The 18,442-nt window shown below is 47.7% G+C and overlaps 1 protein-coding gene across 2 annotated transcripts in view; it reads left to right on the forward strand.

The window, feature by feature from the left end:
* SUGP1 (SURP and G-patch domain containing 1) overlaps window positions 1-16,941 on the forward strand; it is a 31,954-nt gene extending 15,013 nt beyond the window's left edge. Inside the window, exons 8-14 of one of the 2 annotated variants that reach the window (XM_036093877.2) lie at window positions 6,381-6,736; window positions 13,439-13,545; window positions 14,420-14,597; window positions 15,021-15,127; window positions 15,970-16,115; window positions 16,198-16,327; window positions 16,743-16,941. In XM_036093877.2, coding sequence (XP_035949770.1) covers window positions 6,381-6,736; window positions 13,439-13,545; window positions 14,420-14,597; window positions 15,021-15,127; window positions 15,970-16,115; window positions 16,198-16,327; window positions 16,743-16,769 — 1,051 coding nt within the window. In that variant the 3' untranslated portion in view covers window positions 16,770-16,941. The remainder of the gene's footprint in view (window positions 1-6,380; window positions 6,737-13,438; window positions 13,546-14,419; window positions 14,598-15,020; window positions 15,128-15,969; window positions 16,116-16,197; window positions 16,328-16,742) is intronic. The other variant, XR_013450443.1, reaches the window with a different exon arrangement.
* Window positions 16,942-18,442: the final 1,501 nt, after the last annotated feature.

Below are 18,442 nucleotides of genomic sequence, written 5' to 3' on the forward strand. Positions count from 1 at the left end.
CAGCAGCACTGGCCGAGCCTTCCCCCTGGGGTCAGGACTGAGAGACGCTCTTGGCATAGGCAGCTCTGGGTCCTCTGTGGGGCTTCACTGGTGGTTGCCCAGCTTGTTGGGTGTTACTGTGATGAGGCCAGAGGGAAGAAGGGGTGCCAGGGCAAAGGCAGAGCCTGGGGTCCCTGGTGGGGAAGTGGCTAAAGGTGAGCAGCATGATCTGTTTAATCTCCACATGGAGACAGGTGTGAGGCAGTTTTTTTCACCTTCCAAATGTAATAGGAACTGCTCGTGTGTTTGCCTCTCTTGGCCCTTCCCTGCCCTCCTGATTCCTCACATGGGCCGGGCACACCCCAGCGGCTCTGTGTTTTGGGAAACAATCTGTAACAATGGCTTATCTATAAAGAAACTGGAAACACCCATTCCTTTGACTGGTCATCCCACTTCTGTGATGCCATCCCCAGAAATGTTAAATACAGCATCATCCGTAATCTTGAAAAATGAGTCACAAATTGAACGTCCAGCCTTAGTGGGCTAAATTCTTTTTTTTTTTTTTAAAGATTTTATTTATTTATTTATATGACAGAGAGAGAGAGTGTGCGCGCACAAGCAGGGTGAGAGGCAGAGGGAGAGGGAGAAGCAGGCCCCCTGCTCAGCAGGGAGCCCAATGTGGGACCCTGGGATCATGACCCGAGCCAAAGGCAGATGCTTAACGACTGAGCCACCCAGGCGTCCCTCAGTGGGCTAAATTCTTAATAACTGCATCTCCTCAGTGGGATTGCGGCCATCAGATCAGTTAGGTGAAGGTTTAGCACAAGCACAGCATCCACCATGAGCCACATAGCACTTGAACCTGTCACCCGGGTGAGCCACGTTGTTCTTTTCAAGCCCTGTTGCTGGCCTCTTACAGGGGACGAAACTGAGGCAGAGATCAGCGGGAGGAGGTGCCTTCACCACCATACTCCGTGCCATTTTAACAGGAAAGTCTTATGTTGTCAAGTTAAAAAATCTTTTAAATCAGAATATAGAAACCAGATAGCCTTAAATTCGTGTCCGACCCCTCCTGGTTGCCAAGCGTCTTTTTTCACATCCAGCCAACTTTTCCCTTCCCTCTTAGAAAATTCTTTTGCTTTTGTCTCTTAACTTTTTTTTTTTTAAGATTTTATTTATTTATTTGAGAGAGAGAGAGAGCAAGAGCCAGTGGAGAGGCAGAGGAAGAGGCAGACTTCCCCGCTGAGCAGGGAGCCCGATGCGGGGCTCGATCCCAGGACCCTGGGATCATGACCTGAGCCAAAGGCAGACCCTTAACTGACTGAGCCACCCCGGCTCCCCTCTCTCAACTTTTTTTTTTTTTTTTAATAATACTTATTTATTTGACAGAGAGAGAGCACAGGCCGGCGGAGTAGCAGGGAGAGGGAGAAGCAGACTCCCTGCTGAACAGGGAGCCCGATGTGGGGCTCGATCCCAGGACCTGAAGATCATGACCTGAGCCGAAGGCAGTCGCTTAACCAACTGAGCTACCCAGACACCCCTCTCTTAACTTTTTTTAAGATGTCATTTTTGTTTAGGGCAGTTTTAGGTTCACAGCAAAATTGAAGGGAAGGTACAGAGATTTCTCACATGCCCCTGCCTCTACACGGGCACAGCCTCCCCTATTATCAACATTCCCCACTAGAGTAGTACAGTTGATGAAGCTACTTTGATATTTCATAATCCCCCAGACTCCACAGTTAACTTTAGGGTTCACTCTTGGCGTTGTACCTTCTGAGTTTGGACAAATATACAATGACATGTATCCATCATTATGGCATCATATAAAGTATTCTTGTTGCCCTAAAATCACCCATGTTCCACATATTCATCCCTTCTTCCTCCCCAACTCCTGGCAACCACTGATCTTTTTACCGATTCCATAGTTTGCCTTTTCCAAAATGTTATATAATTGGAGTCATATAGTATGTAGTCTTTTCAGATTGGCTTCTTTGGCTTGGATTTAAGACTGATCCTTCCATGTCTTTATATGGCTTGACAGTTCATTTCTTTTTAGCACTGAATAATATTCCATTGTCTGGATGTCCCACAGTTTATTCATTTAGCTACAGCAGAACATCTTGATTGCTTCCAAATTTTGGCGATTGTGAAGGAAACTGCTATAAACATCTGTGCGCAGGGTTTTGTAGGGACATAAGTTTTCAACTCTTGAGTAAATACCAAGAAACGTGATTGTTGGATCACATGGTACGTTTAGTTTTGTGAGAAACTGCCAAACTGTCTTCCAAAGTGGCTGTATCATTTGCATTTCCCTCTGCAGTGAGTGAGAGTTCCTGTTGCTCCACCTGCTCGCCAACATTTGATGTTCTCAGTGTTCTGGATTTTGGCCATTCTAATACATGTGTAGTGGTATCTCAGTGTTGTTTTAATTTCCATTTTCTTGATGACATATGTTGTGGAACATCTTTCTGTATGCTTATTTGCCATCTGTGTATCATCGGCTCGTTTTTTAATTGGGTTATTTGTTTTCTTATTGTTGAGTTTTAAGAGTTCTTTGTATATTTTGGATCATAGTCCTTTTATCAAATGTGTCTTTTGCAAATATTATCTCCCAGTTAGTGGTGTATCTTCTCTTGATAGTGTGGCTTTTGCACAGCAGAAGTTTTCAATTTTAGGGGCACCTAGGTGGTTCAGTCGTTGGAGCATCTGCCTTCAGCTCAGATCATGATCCTGGAGTCCTCCAAATTGGGCTCTCTGCTCAGCGGGGAGCCTGCTTCTCCCTCTCCCTCTGCCTGTCACACCACCTGTTTGTGCTCTCTCTCTCTCTCTCTCAAATAAATAAATCTTTAAAAGAAATAAATTTTAATGAAGTCCAGCTTATCAGTGGCTTTCATGATTGTGCCTTGAGTCTATCTAAAAAGTCATCACCATCCATGAAGTCATCTAGATTTTCTCCTGTGTTATCTTCTAGGAGCCTTATAGCCTTGCATTTTACATTTAAATCTATGATCCATTTTTAGTTAATTTTTGTGAAGGGTGTGAGGTGTGTGTCTAGATTCTTTTTTTTTTTTGCATGTGGATGTCCAGTCCCCCAGTACCATTTGTTGAAAAGAATGTCTTTGCTCCTTTGTCAACGATCAGTTGACCATGTTTATATGGGTTTATTTCTGGGCCCTTTGTTCTATTGATCCGTTTGTCTATTCTTTCAGTAATACCGCACTGCCTTGATACGGTAGCTTACAGTAAGCCTTGAAATCTGGTCATGTCAGTCTTCCAACTTTGTTCTTGTTCAATATTGTGTTGGCTATTAATGGGTCTTTTGTGCCTGTATAAGCTTTAGAATCAGTCAATATCCACAAAATAACTTGGGATTTTGACTTAGATGGCACTGAATCTGTAAATCAAGTTGGAAAGAAGCAACATCTTGACAATATTGAGTTTTCCTATCTATAATCAAGGAATATCTCTCCAGTTATTTAGTTCTTTGAATGCATTCATCAGAGTTGTGTAGTTTTCCTTATATAGAATCTGTTCATATTTTGTAGACTTATACCTAAATACTACATTTTTTTGTGTACTAATATAAATGGTATTGTGTTTTTAATTTCAAATCCACTTGTTCATTCCTGGAATATAGGAAAGCAGGTGACTTTTGTATATCAACCTTGTATCTTGCAGCCTTGTTACAATCACATATTAGTTCCAGGAGTTTTTTATTTTTTTATTTTTTATTTTTTATTTTTTATTTTTTTAAAGATTTTATTTATTTATTTGAGAGAGAGAGAATGAGAGACAGAGAGCATGAGAGGGAGGAGGGTCGGAGGGAGAAGCAGACTCCCTGCTGAGCAGGGAGCCCGATGCGGTACTCGATCCCGGGACTCCAGGATCATGACCTGAGCCGAAGGCAGTCGCTTAACCAACTGAGCCACCCAGGCGCCCAGTTCCAGGAGTTTTTTAATCAGTTTTTTCCTGTATAGATGATCATGTTATTTGTGAGCAGAGACAGTTTTATTTCTTCTTTCTGAGTATACTTGCTCTTACCTTTTCTTATTGCATTAGCTAAGACTTCTAGTACAGTGTTGAAACTCATTGGTGAGGTGGGATATTCTGGCCTTGTTTCCATTCTTAGTGGGAAAACTTCTGGTTTTCTCACTATTAAGTATGATGTAAGCTGTAGGGTTTTTTGTAGATACTCTTTTTATCAAGTTAAGAAAGTTCTCTTATGTTCCTAGTTTACTGAGTATTTTTATCATGAATGGGTGTTGGGTTTTGTCAAAGGCTTTTTCTGCAGCCATTGGTATGATTATGTGATTTTTCTTTTTTAACTTATTGTTGTGATGGATTGCCCTTTTTTTTTTTATAATGAAAGATCACAGTGTTTATTCACTTTCATTCCTTCTACTGAGATCAACAACAGGTTCAAACTAGAGGCTCAGAAAAAGTTTGAGAAAAAAAATGCCTTATTCCCTTGTTTCTCGCAGATGTGATATATCCTCACCTCATCCACTTTCCTTAGGCACTACCTCTTAAGGCTTGCTGATCTTCTTTCTTTTTTTTGCCCGGAATAAATCCCACTCTGTATAATTCTTTAAAATTAAAAAAAATGTTAATTGAAGTATAGTTGACATATAATACATAGTTTCAGGTGTACAACATAGTGATTTGACAATTATATAACATCATGAAATGCTCATGATGAGAAGGGTAGTTACCACACAAAGTTATTATAATATTATTGACTCTATTTCCTATGCTATATTTTTCATCCCCATGACTTATTTATGACTGGAAGTTTGGACCTCTTAATCTTCACGTATATCGTCTGTCCCCCCATCCCCCTATAATTCTTATACATTTCTGGATTTAGTTTGCTAATACTTGGTTGAGAGTTTTCCCATCTATGTTCATGAGAGATATTGGTCTGTAGTTTTCTTGTGATATCTTTGTTTGGTTTTGGTAGGTTTGGTTAGGGTAATTGGATGAGTTAGGAAGTATTCTTTCTTCTATCCTCTGAAAGGGCTTGTAGAGAATTGATATAATTTTTTCCTTAAATATTTGGTAGAATTCACCAGTGAACTCCTAGGCCTAGTGCTTTCTGTTTTTGAAAGGTTATTACTTACTCAGTTTCTTTTTTTTTTTTTTAAGATTTTATTTTTAAGTAATCTCTGCACCCAACGTGGGGCTCGAACCCACAACCCCAAGATCAAGAGTCACATGCTCTACTGACTGAGCCAACCAGGCATCGCACTCCATTTCTTTAATAGAAGTAGATCTGTTCACACTGTCTACCTCTAGGGCGAAGAAGTACGAAGGAGGGCAGAGGAGATGCCACCATCTCCCTGTCCTTCTATCCCATCTTAGGTACTGATGTTAGCTGGGCTGGGGTCCTTCTGCCCCTTCCTGGCTCTCATGTAGACACATAGAAACCGTCTATGTTTCTTTTTGCTGTCTTTCTTGTATGAAAAGAATTTACAGCATCCTTGAGCCTGCACATTGCTTTCACAGCAGAGCATTATGCTGTGACCAGAACCTCAAGACCCATGAGTGCAGGTCTAGCCCCTCCTGTCGAGACCTTGTGTAGCTCATGCTGTGCACAGGTTTTGCTTCATGGAGCTGAGCTGTGACTCTTCCGTCTGGTGTGGACCACAGAGGTGGGACTGTCAGCTCAAGACATGCATAATCTGATAGATGCTGGGCAGGTGCAGAGGGAGCCATAGTTTCTGCCAGCTCTGAACCCAGCCCCACCTGCTTCACACTTGGGACTGGCGTTGGTGGGGAAAGACCAGGGGCACCTTCAACTTCCAGTGAGGTGGGGGCTTTTGCCCTTCACTTGGAGTCCAGTCCCTGTCCATTCTGATGTTCAGTGTTTCTGTTTTGCCTCCATTTGCTATTGATGTCTCTCAAGGGTACATCAGAGAGAAGCACAGATTTTCCAAGCTGTCAGGTTTGGGACAAATCCTGCCCTTTCTGACACCAGGTATCTCTCCCAACTCAGGATTTCTTGGTTTGAAGGCACCAGTGTGCTCATCTAGAACAGCAGGGGAAGAAGCCTTGCAGAGCCTGGGGAGGTCTGCCAGAGCCCACCCCTTTTTCCTTTGAAGCAGGGAGTCAAATATGTTGTGATGGGTGCCTGATAGAGATGGTGTAGGGACTCGGAGTGACCAGTGGCTCACAGGAATGGCATGGTAACAAGCATGAGCTTGAGTTCCTCAAGCTTGGGCCACCAGAGCCAGAAGCCACTGAAGTCTGGCAGTGCGGGAGGTCATGGTGGAGACCTCAACCCTCCTATGACCCTGGCTAACCTGGACACATGTGCACAAGGCCCAAGCTGCTCCTGTCCAGAGTCAGGCAGGGGGCTTGGGCCCAGCTGACGGTGTGCCCCCCCCAACTCTTCTTTGCAGCTTTCTATATGAACCCAACAGCCAGGGGTACAAATACTACCGACAGAAGCTGGAAGAGTTCCGGAAAGCTAAGGCTGGCCCCACAGGCACTCCCATGGCACCTGACCTCAGCCTGAAACGCAAATCCCCTCCTGACACCCCATCGGGGTCCTTGCCCCCAGCTGCCGCCTGCCCTGCCTCATCTGCCCCCTCGCCTGCAGTCACCCCAGCTCCGGCCATCCCCGGGAAGCCAACCACCACAGCCACTGTGAAAAAGAAGCGGAAGAGCCGGTGGGGGCCCGAAGAGGACAAGGTGGAACTCCCACCCGCTGAGCTGGTACAGAGGGATGTAGACGCCTCTCCTTCACCTCTGTCAGGTGCGCTGACCCCCTTCCCCCACCTCTGTCAGGATAGCCTGGCTTCTTTCACTCAGATAATGTTTCCACGCTTCCTCTGTGTTGTAGCATATGTCAGAGTTTCATTCCTTATGGCTGAATGATATTCCATTTCATGGATGGACTACACTGTTTATCCATTAATCAGTTGACGAACACGTGGGTTTTTCCACCTTTTGGCAACTGTAAATAGTGCTGTTGTGAACATTGGTCTACAAGTACTATTTGAATCCTTGATTTTGATTCTCTTGGGTCTATACCTAGGAGTGGAATCACTGGGTCGTATGGTAATTCTGTTTGAGGAACCGCCAAACTATTTTCTACAGCAGCTGCACCATTTGATAGTCCCACCAGCAGTGCACAAGGGTCCCCATTTCTCCACATCCTTGCCTTTATATAATAGCCATCCCAGCAGGTGTAAAGTGGAGTCACGTTGTAGTTTTGAATTGTGTTTCCCTAATGTCTGATGGTATTGAGCATCTTTCATGTGCTAATTGGTCATTTGTATAGCTTATTTGGAGAAATGTCTATTTTAATCCTTTGCCCACTTTTTTTTTTTTTTTTAAAGATTTTATTTATTTATTTGACAGACAGAGACACAGCGAGAGAGGGAACACAAGTAGGGGGAGTGGGAGAGGGAGAAGCAGGCTTCCCGCAGAGCAGGGAGCCCGATGCGGGGCTCGATCCCAGGACCCTAGGATCATGACCTGAGCCGAAGGCAGACGCTTAACGACTGAGCCACCCAGGCGCCCCTCCTTTGCCCACTTTTAAATTGGGCTGTCTTTGTTGTTGAGTTGTAGGAGTTCTTTATATATTCTGGATAGTAACCTCCTATTCAGATACATGGTTTGCAAATATATCCTCTCATTCTGTGGATTGTCTTTTTATTCTCTTGATAGTGTTCTTTGATGCACAGAAGTTTTAAATTTTGACTAAGTTCCATTTATTTTTTCTTTTGTTGCCTGTGCTTTTGGTTTCATTTATGAGACCATAGCTAAATTCAAGGTCGTGAAGATTTGCCCCAATGTTCTAAGTTTTTTATAGTTTTGGGACTTTTGATCTATTTTGAGGCAATTTTTATATATGATATAAGCTAAGGATCCAACTTACTCTCTTGCATGTGGAGATCCAGTTTTCCCAGCCCCATTTGTTGAAGAGACTTTTCTTTCCCCATTGAATGGTCTGGACACCCTTGTCAAAAATCAGTTGTCCTTAGATGTAAGGGTTTATTTCTGGGCTCTCTATTCTGTTATACTGGTTTGTGTGTCTGTCCTTAGGTCAGTACCAACTGTTTTGATTACTGTAGCTTTGTGGTAAGTGTTGAAATTGGGAGTGTGAGTCTTCCAACTTTTTCTTTTTCAAGCTTCGGCTATTGAGGGTCTTGAATTTTCAGATGGGCTTCTCCATTTCTGCAAAAACACTGTTGGGATTTTGATAGGGATTGCCTTGAGTCTATAGATTGCTTTGGGCAGTATGGACACAATAACAATACTTAAGTCTTCCTTACAACAACAACAACAACAACAACCAGTCTTCCAGACTGTGAACACAGGATGTCTTTCCATTTATTTAGATCTTTAATTTCTTTCAACATGTTTTGTAGTTTTCATTGTACATGTCTGACACTTCCTTGGTTAAATTTGTTCCTAAGTGATTTTTTTTTTTTCCTGAGACTATTGTAAACGGAATTGCTTTTTAAATTTTCGTTTAGGATTGTTTGTTGCTAATGTATAGAAATAAAACTGATTTTTGCATGTTGATGTTGGATCCTCCAACTTTGCTGAATTCACTTATTAGCTCTGACAATCTTTTGGTGGATTCCTTAGGTTTTCCTGTGTGTATAATTATGATCATGTTATCTGCAAGTAGAGATAATTCTACTTCTTGTTTTCCAAGTGGGATGCCTCTTATTTCTTTTTCTTGCCTAATTGCTCTAGTTAGCATTTCCAGTACTAAGTTGAATAGAGGTGGGGGAAATGGGCATCCTTGACTTGTTCTGATCTTAGGGGGAATGTTTTCAGTCTTTTACTATTGAGTATGATGTTAGCTATATGTTTATCATGTTGAGGAAGTTCCTTTCTGTTCCTAGTTTATTGAATGTTTTTATCATGGAGGGGTATAAGATTTTGTCACATGCTTTCTCTGTATCAGTTGAAATGATTGGATGGGTTTTTTCCTTCAGTCTGTTAATGTGGTGTATTACATTGGTTAATTTTCTTATATTGAACCATGTGATATTGTGGTTTATTAGAAATACATATTTGGCCATTCAGATGACCAAAATAATATTTCTCATATGTATTTGGTCTTTGTTCACAGTTCCTGGCTCACAGTTCCTCCCAAAGCCCTTGGAATTTCCTGAGTGATAAGAGCAGTGGGAGCATCTTTTGTTGTATTATTTGGTCTCCGTCCTCAGTTCATGAAAATGCTTCAGAGCCATAAAGGTGAAATGGGGGTCTTGTTGTTTATAATAAGCCCCTTTCCACCACAAGTGGGTTTATGTTACTGAGGTGACTTTTGGAAAGCACCTAAGGATGGGGGTTGGTGGCCAGGGGATCCAACCATGAATAGAGGGTTGGAACTTTCTGTCCCACCTCCTAGTTTCCAGGGAGGGGAGAGGGGCTGAAGGTTGAATCAGTCAACAGCAGCTAGTGATTTTATCAATCATGCCTATGTGGTGAAGTCTCCATAAAAACCCAAAGAGACAGGGTTCAGAGAGCTTCCAGGTTGGTGAACACATGGAGGTTCAGGGAGAGTGGTGTGCTCGAGAGAGCATAGACGCTCTGGGCGCTTTCCCCATACCTTGCCGAGGGCGTCTTTTCCATCTGGCTTTCCTAACTTATATCCATTTATAATATATAAGTAAAGCAGTAACCTGGTAAGTAAAATGTTTTTCTGAGTTGTGTGAGCCAGTATTGCAAATTAATTGAACCCAGGAGGGGGATCATTGGAACCTCTGATCTACAGCCAGTCAGCAGCATAGGTGATGACTTGGGCTTATAGTTGGCGACTAAAGTTGGCTGGGGAGGCGGGGGGAGCAGTCTTACAAGACTGACCCCTTAACCTATGGAATCCTATGCTACCTTCTGGTGGGTAGTGTTAGAACTGAGTTGGCCTATTGGACACCCAGCAGGTGTCTGAGAATTGCTCGTTGGTGTGGGGAACCTTCCCTCCACCCACACACACACTTTGGAATTGGTACCAGCACTCTATTTAAACCACCCGTGCATATCTGGGATAAACTCCACTTGGTCATGGTAAATAATCCTTTTAGCATGCTATTATATTCAGTTTGCTGGTATTTTGTTGCGTACGTCTGCATCTATATTCATAAGGAATGTTGGTCTATGGTTTTCTTGTGGTGTCTTTGTCAGCTTTTGGTATCAGGGTAATACTAGTGTTATGGAATGAGTTAGGAAATATTCCCTCCAGTTTTTTGGAAGAGTTTGAGAAGAATTATTAGCATTAATTGTTCTTTTAAATGGTTGGTAGAATTTACCAGTAATGCCATCTGGTTCTGGGCTTTTCTTTGTTGGGAGGTTTTTTGTTTTGTTTTGTTTTTGTTTTTAAAGATTTTATTTATTTATTTATAAGACAGAGAGAGACTCAGCGAGAGAGGGAACACAAGCAGGGGGAGTGGGAGAGGGAGAAGCAGGCTTCCCACCGAGCAGGGAGCCCGATGCGGGGCTCCATCCCAGGACCCTGGGATCATGACCTGAGCTGAAGGCAGACGCTTAACGACTGAGCCACCCAGGCACCCCTGTTGGGAGGTTTTTGATTGCTGATTCAATCTCCTTCCTTGCTATAAGTCTGTTTAGGTTTTCTCTTCCTTCTTGAGTTAGTTTTGGTGGTTTATACATTTCTAGGAACTGGTTCACTTCATCTAGGTTATCCAAGTTGTTGGCTTAACAGGTGTTCATAGTAATCTTTTACAATTCCTTTTTATTTCTGTAAAGTCATTCGTAATATCCCCTCTTTCATTTCTGATTTTAATGAGTCTTTTCTTTTTTTCCTTAGTCTGTCTAAAGGTATGTCAATTTTGTTGATCTTTTCAAAAAACCAACTTTTGGTTTCGTGGATTTTCTATATTATATTTCTATTCCCCACATCTTATATCTTCATTCTGTTATTTATTTCCTTCTCTCTGCTAGCTCTGGAATTAGTTTGCTTTTCTTTTTCTAGTTCTTTAAGGTGTACGGTTAGGTTATTGATTGGAGATAATTCCTTTTAATTATGTGCAGTTATAGCTATACATTTCTCTTGTAGCACTGCTTTTGTTCAGTCCCATCAGTTTTGCTATCTCGTGCTTTCGTGTTCCTTCATCTCTTAAATTTTTCTAATCTCTCTTGGTGATTTCCTCTTTGATCCATTGATTGTTTAAGAGTGTTTAATTTCCATATATTTGTGAGTTTTCCAATTTTCCTTCTGTTACTGATTTCTAGTTTCATTCCATTGTGATCAAAAAAGATACTTGGTATGAATTCAGTCTTTTAAAATTTATTAAAACTCGTTTTTATAGCCTCACATGTAATCTATCCTGGAGAATGTTCCATGTGCACTGCATTCTGCCATTGTTGGGTTGCATGTTCTGTATGCGTCTGTTAGGTCTCACTGGTTCTAGTGTTTAATCTTCTATATCCTTATTGATTTTCTATCTAGATACCTGTCCCTAATTGAAAATGGGTCAGTGCAGTCTCCAGTTGTTATTGTAGAACTGTGTATTTCTCTCCTCGGTTTTGTCAATTTTTGCTATATACTCGTTATATCTTCTTACTGTTTCAAATTTTTTTATCAACATAGAACCTCCTTCTTTGTCTCTTGTAACCTTTTTTAGCTGGAAGTCTATTTTGTCTGATGCTAGTATGGCCATCCCAGCTCACTCTTGGTTACTGTTTGCGTGGAGTATATTTTTCTGTCCTTTCACTTTCAACTTGTTTGTGACTTTGTATCGAAAGTGAGTCTCTTATAGACAGAATATAGATGGATCCTGTTCTCTCCCTTAATTTAAAGTACTTGGAACCATTCTTGTCAAAGAAGGCTCAGGAAATGCATGATGATAAGCACCGTGATTACCACAGTCAGTTTTGCACAATCCGCTCCAACATCCGCCTCCTGGACAGCTTGTAGTCTCATTTCTCCTTTTCTACCACAAACCCACCAGGTTGGGGAGTCTGTTGTCCTCCCGTTCTGCAGGTGAGAATGGGTGACTGAGAGAGGCTGTCTCATGGCCTCTGGCTCACTGCCCTCCACGCAGCCTGCACTGCAGGCAGAACCCTCTCCACGCCCTTGCTCCTGGACACACAAGTACATAGAGGAGTCATATGTGCCCTGGCGCTGACACCTACATTTCTTTTGCAAAGATGGGCGGAGGGGGAAGGCAGCTGACCCAAGTCATGTGGCCAGCCTGTTGGCCTTGTCCGTCCAGCTCTGAGGGTGGTCTTCCAATCCAAGGAGAAAAGCTAGTGAAGATTCTCCTACTCCCTGGGGTTCTAGATAGCATTTCTCCCCAGGATTGAGGGTGTCTCAGGTCGGATTGCCATCAGGTGTCAAACTCTGGTGCCCACTGAAATGGAGGGTGCTCGGTGGTGAGTGCTGTTCTGATGTGTGTGTGCCGTGATTCTGAACCCACTCCCCGAGGCCTGGCCCCAGCTCCCCACTGGCGAGGAAGCCTCCCCCTGTGGTCTAGTGTGCAGGCACAGGCTCCAAAGGCTCCCATCCAGGGTTAAGTCCCACTGGTCCGTGTCCCTGGGGGAGTGTGAGCAGCCCCCATCTCCTTGCTTGCTGGAAAAGTGGTCCGAGGAGAAGGACAATGGGCGCGCTCCAGGCACGCAGCGGGCTGCTCAGACCTTGACTCCCTTGCCCGGTTCACGGGGCTCCCACACAGACCTTCTAGGAGGTATTGGGGTATAAGCATGGGCTCAAGGAGCACTTGTGGGTGGTTCTTACAGGCGAGGCCCCAACCCTGGTGCACTGGGAGGACCTGGCTCTTTGCACATGCCAGAAAGGCCTCTGTACCCCCGTTTGCCCAACTTCTCCCTCAGGAAGCTACCGCCTGAGGGGTGGTGGTTTCCGCCACCCAGATGGGGCCGTCACAGCATCTTCATGTGCATTAGTGTTGCTGGCTCCAGCCAAGCTCTGAAGCTGATGCCAAATTAAATGTCAGTTGCTTTGAGGATGGTCGGCTGCCTCCCCGGAAGGAGCTAACAGCCACACAGCTGAGTCTTATGCCAGACTCTGAACCCTTGTGCGTCTACGCTGGGTGTCTGTTCCCTGCAGGGCTTATTTCCAAGAGTCGGTGTGTGAATGCGCACACACACACACGCACACACGCACATGCTATCTCCACTCTTATGTCTGCCTTTGCAAAGTCCTCGTCTTATCACCCGTCAGACACGTGACCTTGAGCGAAGCCCTGGATCTCTAAGTTCTGATGTTGGCGTCTGCAACGTGGGGGTATAGAGTCTGCCTGGGGGTCACATGAGGATGAAACTGGGTGCTTGTGATAGAGCCCGGTGAGGCCCCCGCGGTCACCCCATGACACGGGATACCAGCTGCTGTGATGTGAAGGCTCTGTCATGTGTGCTGGGTGCCTCAGATGTCATCAGCGCCTGGACACTGTGCCACATGCAGGAGCAGGTCTGGACCCGTGCATCCATTGTTGACCAGCCTGTGTTTTGTTTCCAGTTCAGGACCTCAAGGGGCTTGGCTATGAGAAAGGGAAGCCCGTAGGTCTGGTGGGTGTCACGGAGCTGTCAGATGCCCAGAAGAAGCAGCTGAAGGAGCAACAGGAGGTAAGTCTGGGGCCGAGCAGGCAGGCTCCAAAGGGGCTGGTGGAGTATCGTCCCCCGCCTCATCTTATAGTTCAGTGGTTGTGTCGCGTTCTTTCTGAGCCTCCCTGTGCTGGGTGGATCCCACAGTCAGGGGAGAGGTCCTTGGGCAGCAGGCCCCTGTCAGCCGCATTCCACCTCCCAAGGGCCCTCCCCAGCCTGCGTTGGACCCAGAGCTGAGGCCTTCTCACACTGGCTGGGCAGCCCCTGAGGCTGGTGCTCTACAGCTACTCCCCAACACGCTTGTGGGCTCTTCCTGACTAGGTAGTCTCCATTTTTAAGTTTTCCTTCCAGTGTTCCCCAGCAGCCAGTACAGGACAGGCCTGGCTAGCACTGGGGGCCCTGAACAATGTGACAAATGCTCAGTTGGTATTGGACTGTGATTGGGGTGAGGGCTGGCTTGGTCTCTCTGCTTCTTTCCCGGGGGGACTACAGGCACCTGTCTGTTGGTCCTTGGGGACACTCAACCCCAGTCACCTTCTCCAGGCTGGCAGCCCCATCACCTCACCTTCAACCCTTCTGTGGTCAGGGGCCTGCGGTGCCCTCCTTTGGTGTCCACAGCAAGGGTGCCCAGGATGTGCTGGGTTCCAGGCCAGACTGGGTGAGGCAGAGAGGGGTGCTCCCTGCTCACACGGGGATTCAAGGAACCCAGGGCATGCCCTGATACCAGACCTTGTGTCTTCTTGAGCACTTGCTCCGGGCCCTGTTCACGTGCCTGCCCCGGGGAGGGCAGAAAGCAGGAAGGGTGAGGGCACCTGACATGCGCAGGGAAGGCGAAGGGACTGGCCTCCTGCGCGTGTGCCCCCTGGCACTGCTCCCTGGTGTGTGCGGCCCGCAGATGCAGCAGATGTACGACATGATCATGCAGCACAAGCGTGCGATGCAGGACATGCAGCTGTTGTGGGAGAAGGCCCTGCAGCAGCACCAGCACGGCTACGACAGTGACGAGGAGGTGGACAGTGAGCTGGGCACCTGGGAACACCAGCTGCGGCGCATGGAGATGGACAAGACTCGGGGTGCGCCGAGGAGCACCTTGCGGGTGGGGTGAGGGACAGGATACGTGGGTGAGGCCATGCCCTAGGCACCGCAGGCTCAGGAGGCCCCACTCACCTGCTCAGGAAGGCACCTGGAGGCACACCTGGGGTCTTAAGCCGCCTGCACGATGTGTACGGCCTGGAGCAAGAGACTCGGCTTCTCTGTCTCCGTTTCCTCAGTGGGAAAAAGTAGTTCTCTAAGCGTTTGTGGCTGTTTGAACATGGCGCTTAGCAGGGCTGCTTGGAGGAGCAGGGTTTGGGTCGGGGCCTCAACCAGCTGCCTCATTCCCCTACGACCCAAAGTCCCCGCACCCTGCCCAAGACTCATACCTGTGCCGGGGGGCCACCTGGCCTGCTCTCCGCCCTCTTCCTTTCTCTCACTTTCCCCCCCGCTTCTCTGGGCAGAGTGGGCCGAGCAGCTGACAAAGATGGGCCGTGGCAAGCACTTTATCGGAGACTTCCTGCCACCAGATGAGCTGGAGAAGTTCATGGAAACCTTTAAGGCCCTGAAGGTGAGCTGGGAGGATCCCCGGGCACCAGCTCCTGTTGTGGGCTGGCCAGCAGGCAGCCACGCCGGTGGCCCAGCCCCTCCTGTTAGCCTCATGAGACAGGCGCCTGAGGCAGCCTCGGGGGGCCCCCCTTCATTCACAGGGGGAGCTGGGCCCTCTTGCCTCGGGAGGCATCTGTTGATGATAGACACCGTCTGTGGAGGGAATTAGCAGAAAGCAGCCCAGCTGCCGCTTTAGAAACATTTCCCAGGGCTTCAGGGAAATTCTGCTTTCAGTGGAAAAAATTAAGTGCAGTTTACAGGCAAAGCGTTTCTCAGGCAGAAGCCCCCATGGACTGGGTTCTCCAGAACAAGAATTCACATTCCTGCCATGCTGTCATCATGCTTCTGAGGAGAGATAGCTGACGGGGCACATCCCATGTCATCTTTTGGAGGATTTTTGTAAAACTGCTGTGTACCGCATAACCTCATCAATAAGGCGGTCACCTTATTGACCCCATCTTTTTAGCATTCTGTGTAACGAATTGCCCTCAGAACCTAGGACTTTTCTTTACTGATGAACCATTGATCTTTCCCATGGTGGGTGAAGCCTGTGTGACCCGTCACCTTGCCCTCGTTGACTTTGCCACCAGGCAGCTTGGTACAGAGTCTGACCCTGGGGACCCTGAAAAGGAGCATCTTGGTCTGTTCTTAAGGAATCTGACCTGGTGCAGAGGCTGCAGATGGGCAGATGGTCCCAGCGGCCAGTCAGGCCGTTGGTGGTGGGAAGGGGTGGTATTCAGGCCAGAGCCAGGACCCGGGACAGTTGCAGCCCTGGTGGATGACAGCCACCTCCTTGCCCTGCAGGAGGGCCGAGAGCCTGACTACTCAGAGTACAAGGAGTTCAAGTTGACAGTGGAGAACATCGGCTACCAGATGCTGATGAAAATGGGCTGGAAGGAGGGCGACGGGCTGGGCTCAGAGGGCCAGGGCATCAAGAACCCGGTCAACAAGTGAGTGTATGCACCCCCTGCCACTCCTCCTGCTGGCATCCGCCCGGCCCCCTGCTCACTTGGCCCTGTCACCCCTCCGCAGAGGCACCACCACAGTAGATGGAGCAGGCTTTGGCATCGACCGGCCAGCTGAGCTCTCCAAGGAGGATGATGAGTATGAGGCCTTCCGCAAGAGGATGATGCTGGCCTACCGCTTCCGGCCCAACCCCCTGGTGCGTGTGTCCCTAGCGCCCCATATGGCTCCTGGCTGGGCTGCCCAGAATCTCAGCACGGGGGTGGCAGTTTACAGGCAAAGCGTTTCTCAGGCAGAAGCCCCCATGGACTGGGTTCTCCAGAACAAGAATTCACATTCCTGCCATGCTGTCATCATGCTTCTGAGGAGAGAGAAGCTGACGGGGCACATCCCATGTCATCTTTTGGGGGATTTTTGTAAAACTGGGTGGCAGTGCTGGTAACAGAGCTGTCTCTCCTTCCCCAGTCCAGCTAAGCCAGGTCTCACTAGCAACTCCCCATCTCTCCATCTGCCCTCCCCTCTGTGAGCTTAGCTGTCCCTGGAACATTCTGGGCAGGAGGAACCACTGTGTTTAGCATTGATCCCCTCCCCTTTTCCTTTTTTGCCTCTCACAGAACAACCCCAGACGGCCTTACTACTGAGTATTCTGGAAAAACGCACAATTGTATTTTCCAAACGACCGACCTTCCCTGGACTGTGGAATGTTCTGGCCTGCATTTCTGCCTGCCCTTCCCGTTGTCTCAAGTGTCATGCCGTGTATTAAAGTTCCAGTGCTTGCCTACCAGGGCAGCCTGGTTTTGCCATCACCAGAAACTGCTCTGTTTCCATAGCAGCAGGGCTGGGCTGGGCAGATGGGGCTGGGATGCTGCTGGGAAAGCTCCCTGGTGCCTGAGAAATAGGAGAGAACCATCTAGAAATCTGTCTGTGGGGCCCCTCACCATCAGCCTGGGTTAGAGTTGAGGGGAGGATCCACAGATCCTCTGAGAGAGACTGGTGGCTGACCAGCCAAGACCTGGCTGCACCTGGACCAGGGGCATCAGGGACCTCCCAGTGTAGCACTGTGCTGCAGGAGTTAGGTTGGAAGGGGTCCCCAGACAGGGCCCAGCCCTCTTCAGATCTGTGGGGCAGGTGGACCCAGGGCACACGTGTGCCAGTCACCTCACCAGCAGGTGGCGTTGACAGCCCCTCCCCGAAGCTTATCTGTGACAGCTGCAGCCCAGGCTACCCCAGTAGCCAGTGGGGTGGACACAGGAGTCCCTGGGGCTCGTGCCTTTAGGGGACAACTGTGTGGACAGATGCAGCATGCCAAGTGCTCCCTACATCTCCAGAGCCTGCACCTCATATTTGTGCCAAGACTACCTGGGGATCTCATTCACTTGCAGCTGCTGAGTGAGCAGCTTGGGTGGGGTCCTAGGAATCCAAGAGCCTTGCTTAAAGTATGGCTTGGAGCCCTGAGGGATCCCCACAACCCACCCATCTGCCCACACATGTGCCTAGTGGGTCCTGCTCAACCCCTGTGGGCTCAGGGGCTTGAAGACTCCAGCTGGAGTTAGGCTTCTGGGCCAGCCTCCATTCTCGTAGTCATTTAGTAAACAGCACCAACTGTGTGAACTGGATGGATAGGCTCTGCCCCCTGGCAGCCAGTCTGTTGTGTACATGGTGGTGAACCTGAGACTGATAAATGCAAAGAGGAACTGGGTGCTGTCTTGGCGGCAGCCTGGGGAATGTCTCAGTATGGGGGAGGAGGGCATCCAGGGACTGGGAGTCTCAGCACAAGAGCCCAGGCAGGGATGACATATACCACCCTGTCTCCCTTCCATAGACACTATGCCCAGGGCAGGGCCAGGGGTGACATTCCCATGTGTGGAGGCTGCCCAGTGGTCCCAGGTCTTGAGCACAAGAGTAGCTCTGGGCAGCCAGAGGTTCCAATGATAGGGATCCTAGGCCTTGGTCCCAGGCACCTCGCCATCCAGGTCAAGGTCACCCTTCAATTGAATTAGTGACCTGGAGGCTCTCCAGACTTAGCCCATGGACTTTACCCCCAGGCAAGTGGAGAGGTGGAAGAGAATGGGCCCCAAATTCGGTGTGCATGCACATGCACATCCCAGACGCAGATGCAAGGCCAGGTTGCTAGACAGAGCTGGATCAGACACCCCTGGCCTTGGAGGAGGAGGAGCGGGGCTGGGGTGGCAGAGAGGGCTACCTGGAGGAGGGGACATTGGGATCTGCTTTAAGGGCTGAGGAAATACTAGAGGGTCCATCTTGCAGACAGGAAAGAGGCCTGGGGGGTGTTGGCACCGCTAGAGTTGGGAAA

This window comes from Halichoerus grypus, chromosome 1 (assembly GCF_964656455.1).
Source record: "Halichoerus grypus chromosome 1, mHalGry1.hap1.1, whole genome shotgun sequence".
Lineage (NCBI taxonomy): Eukaryota > Metazoa > Chordata > Mammalia > Carnivora > Phocidae > Halichoerus > Halichoerus grypus.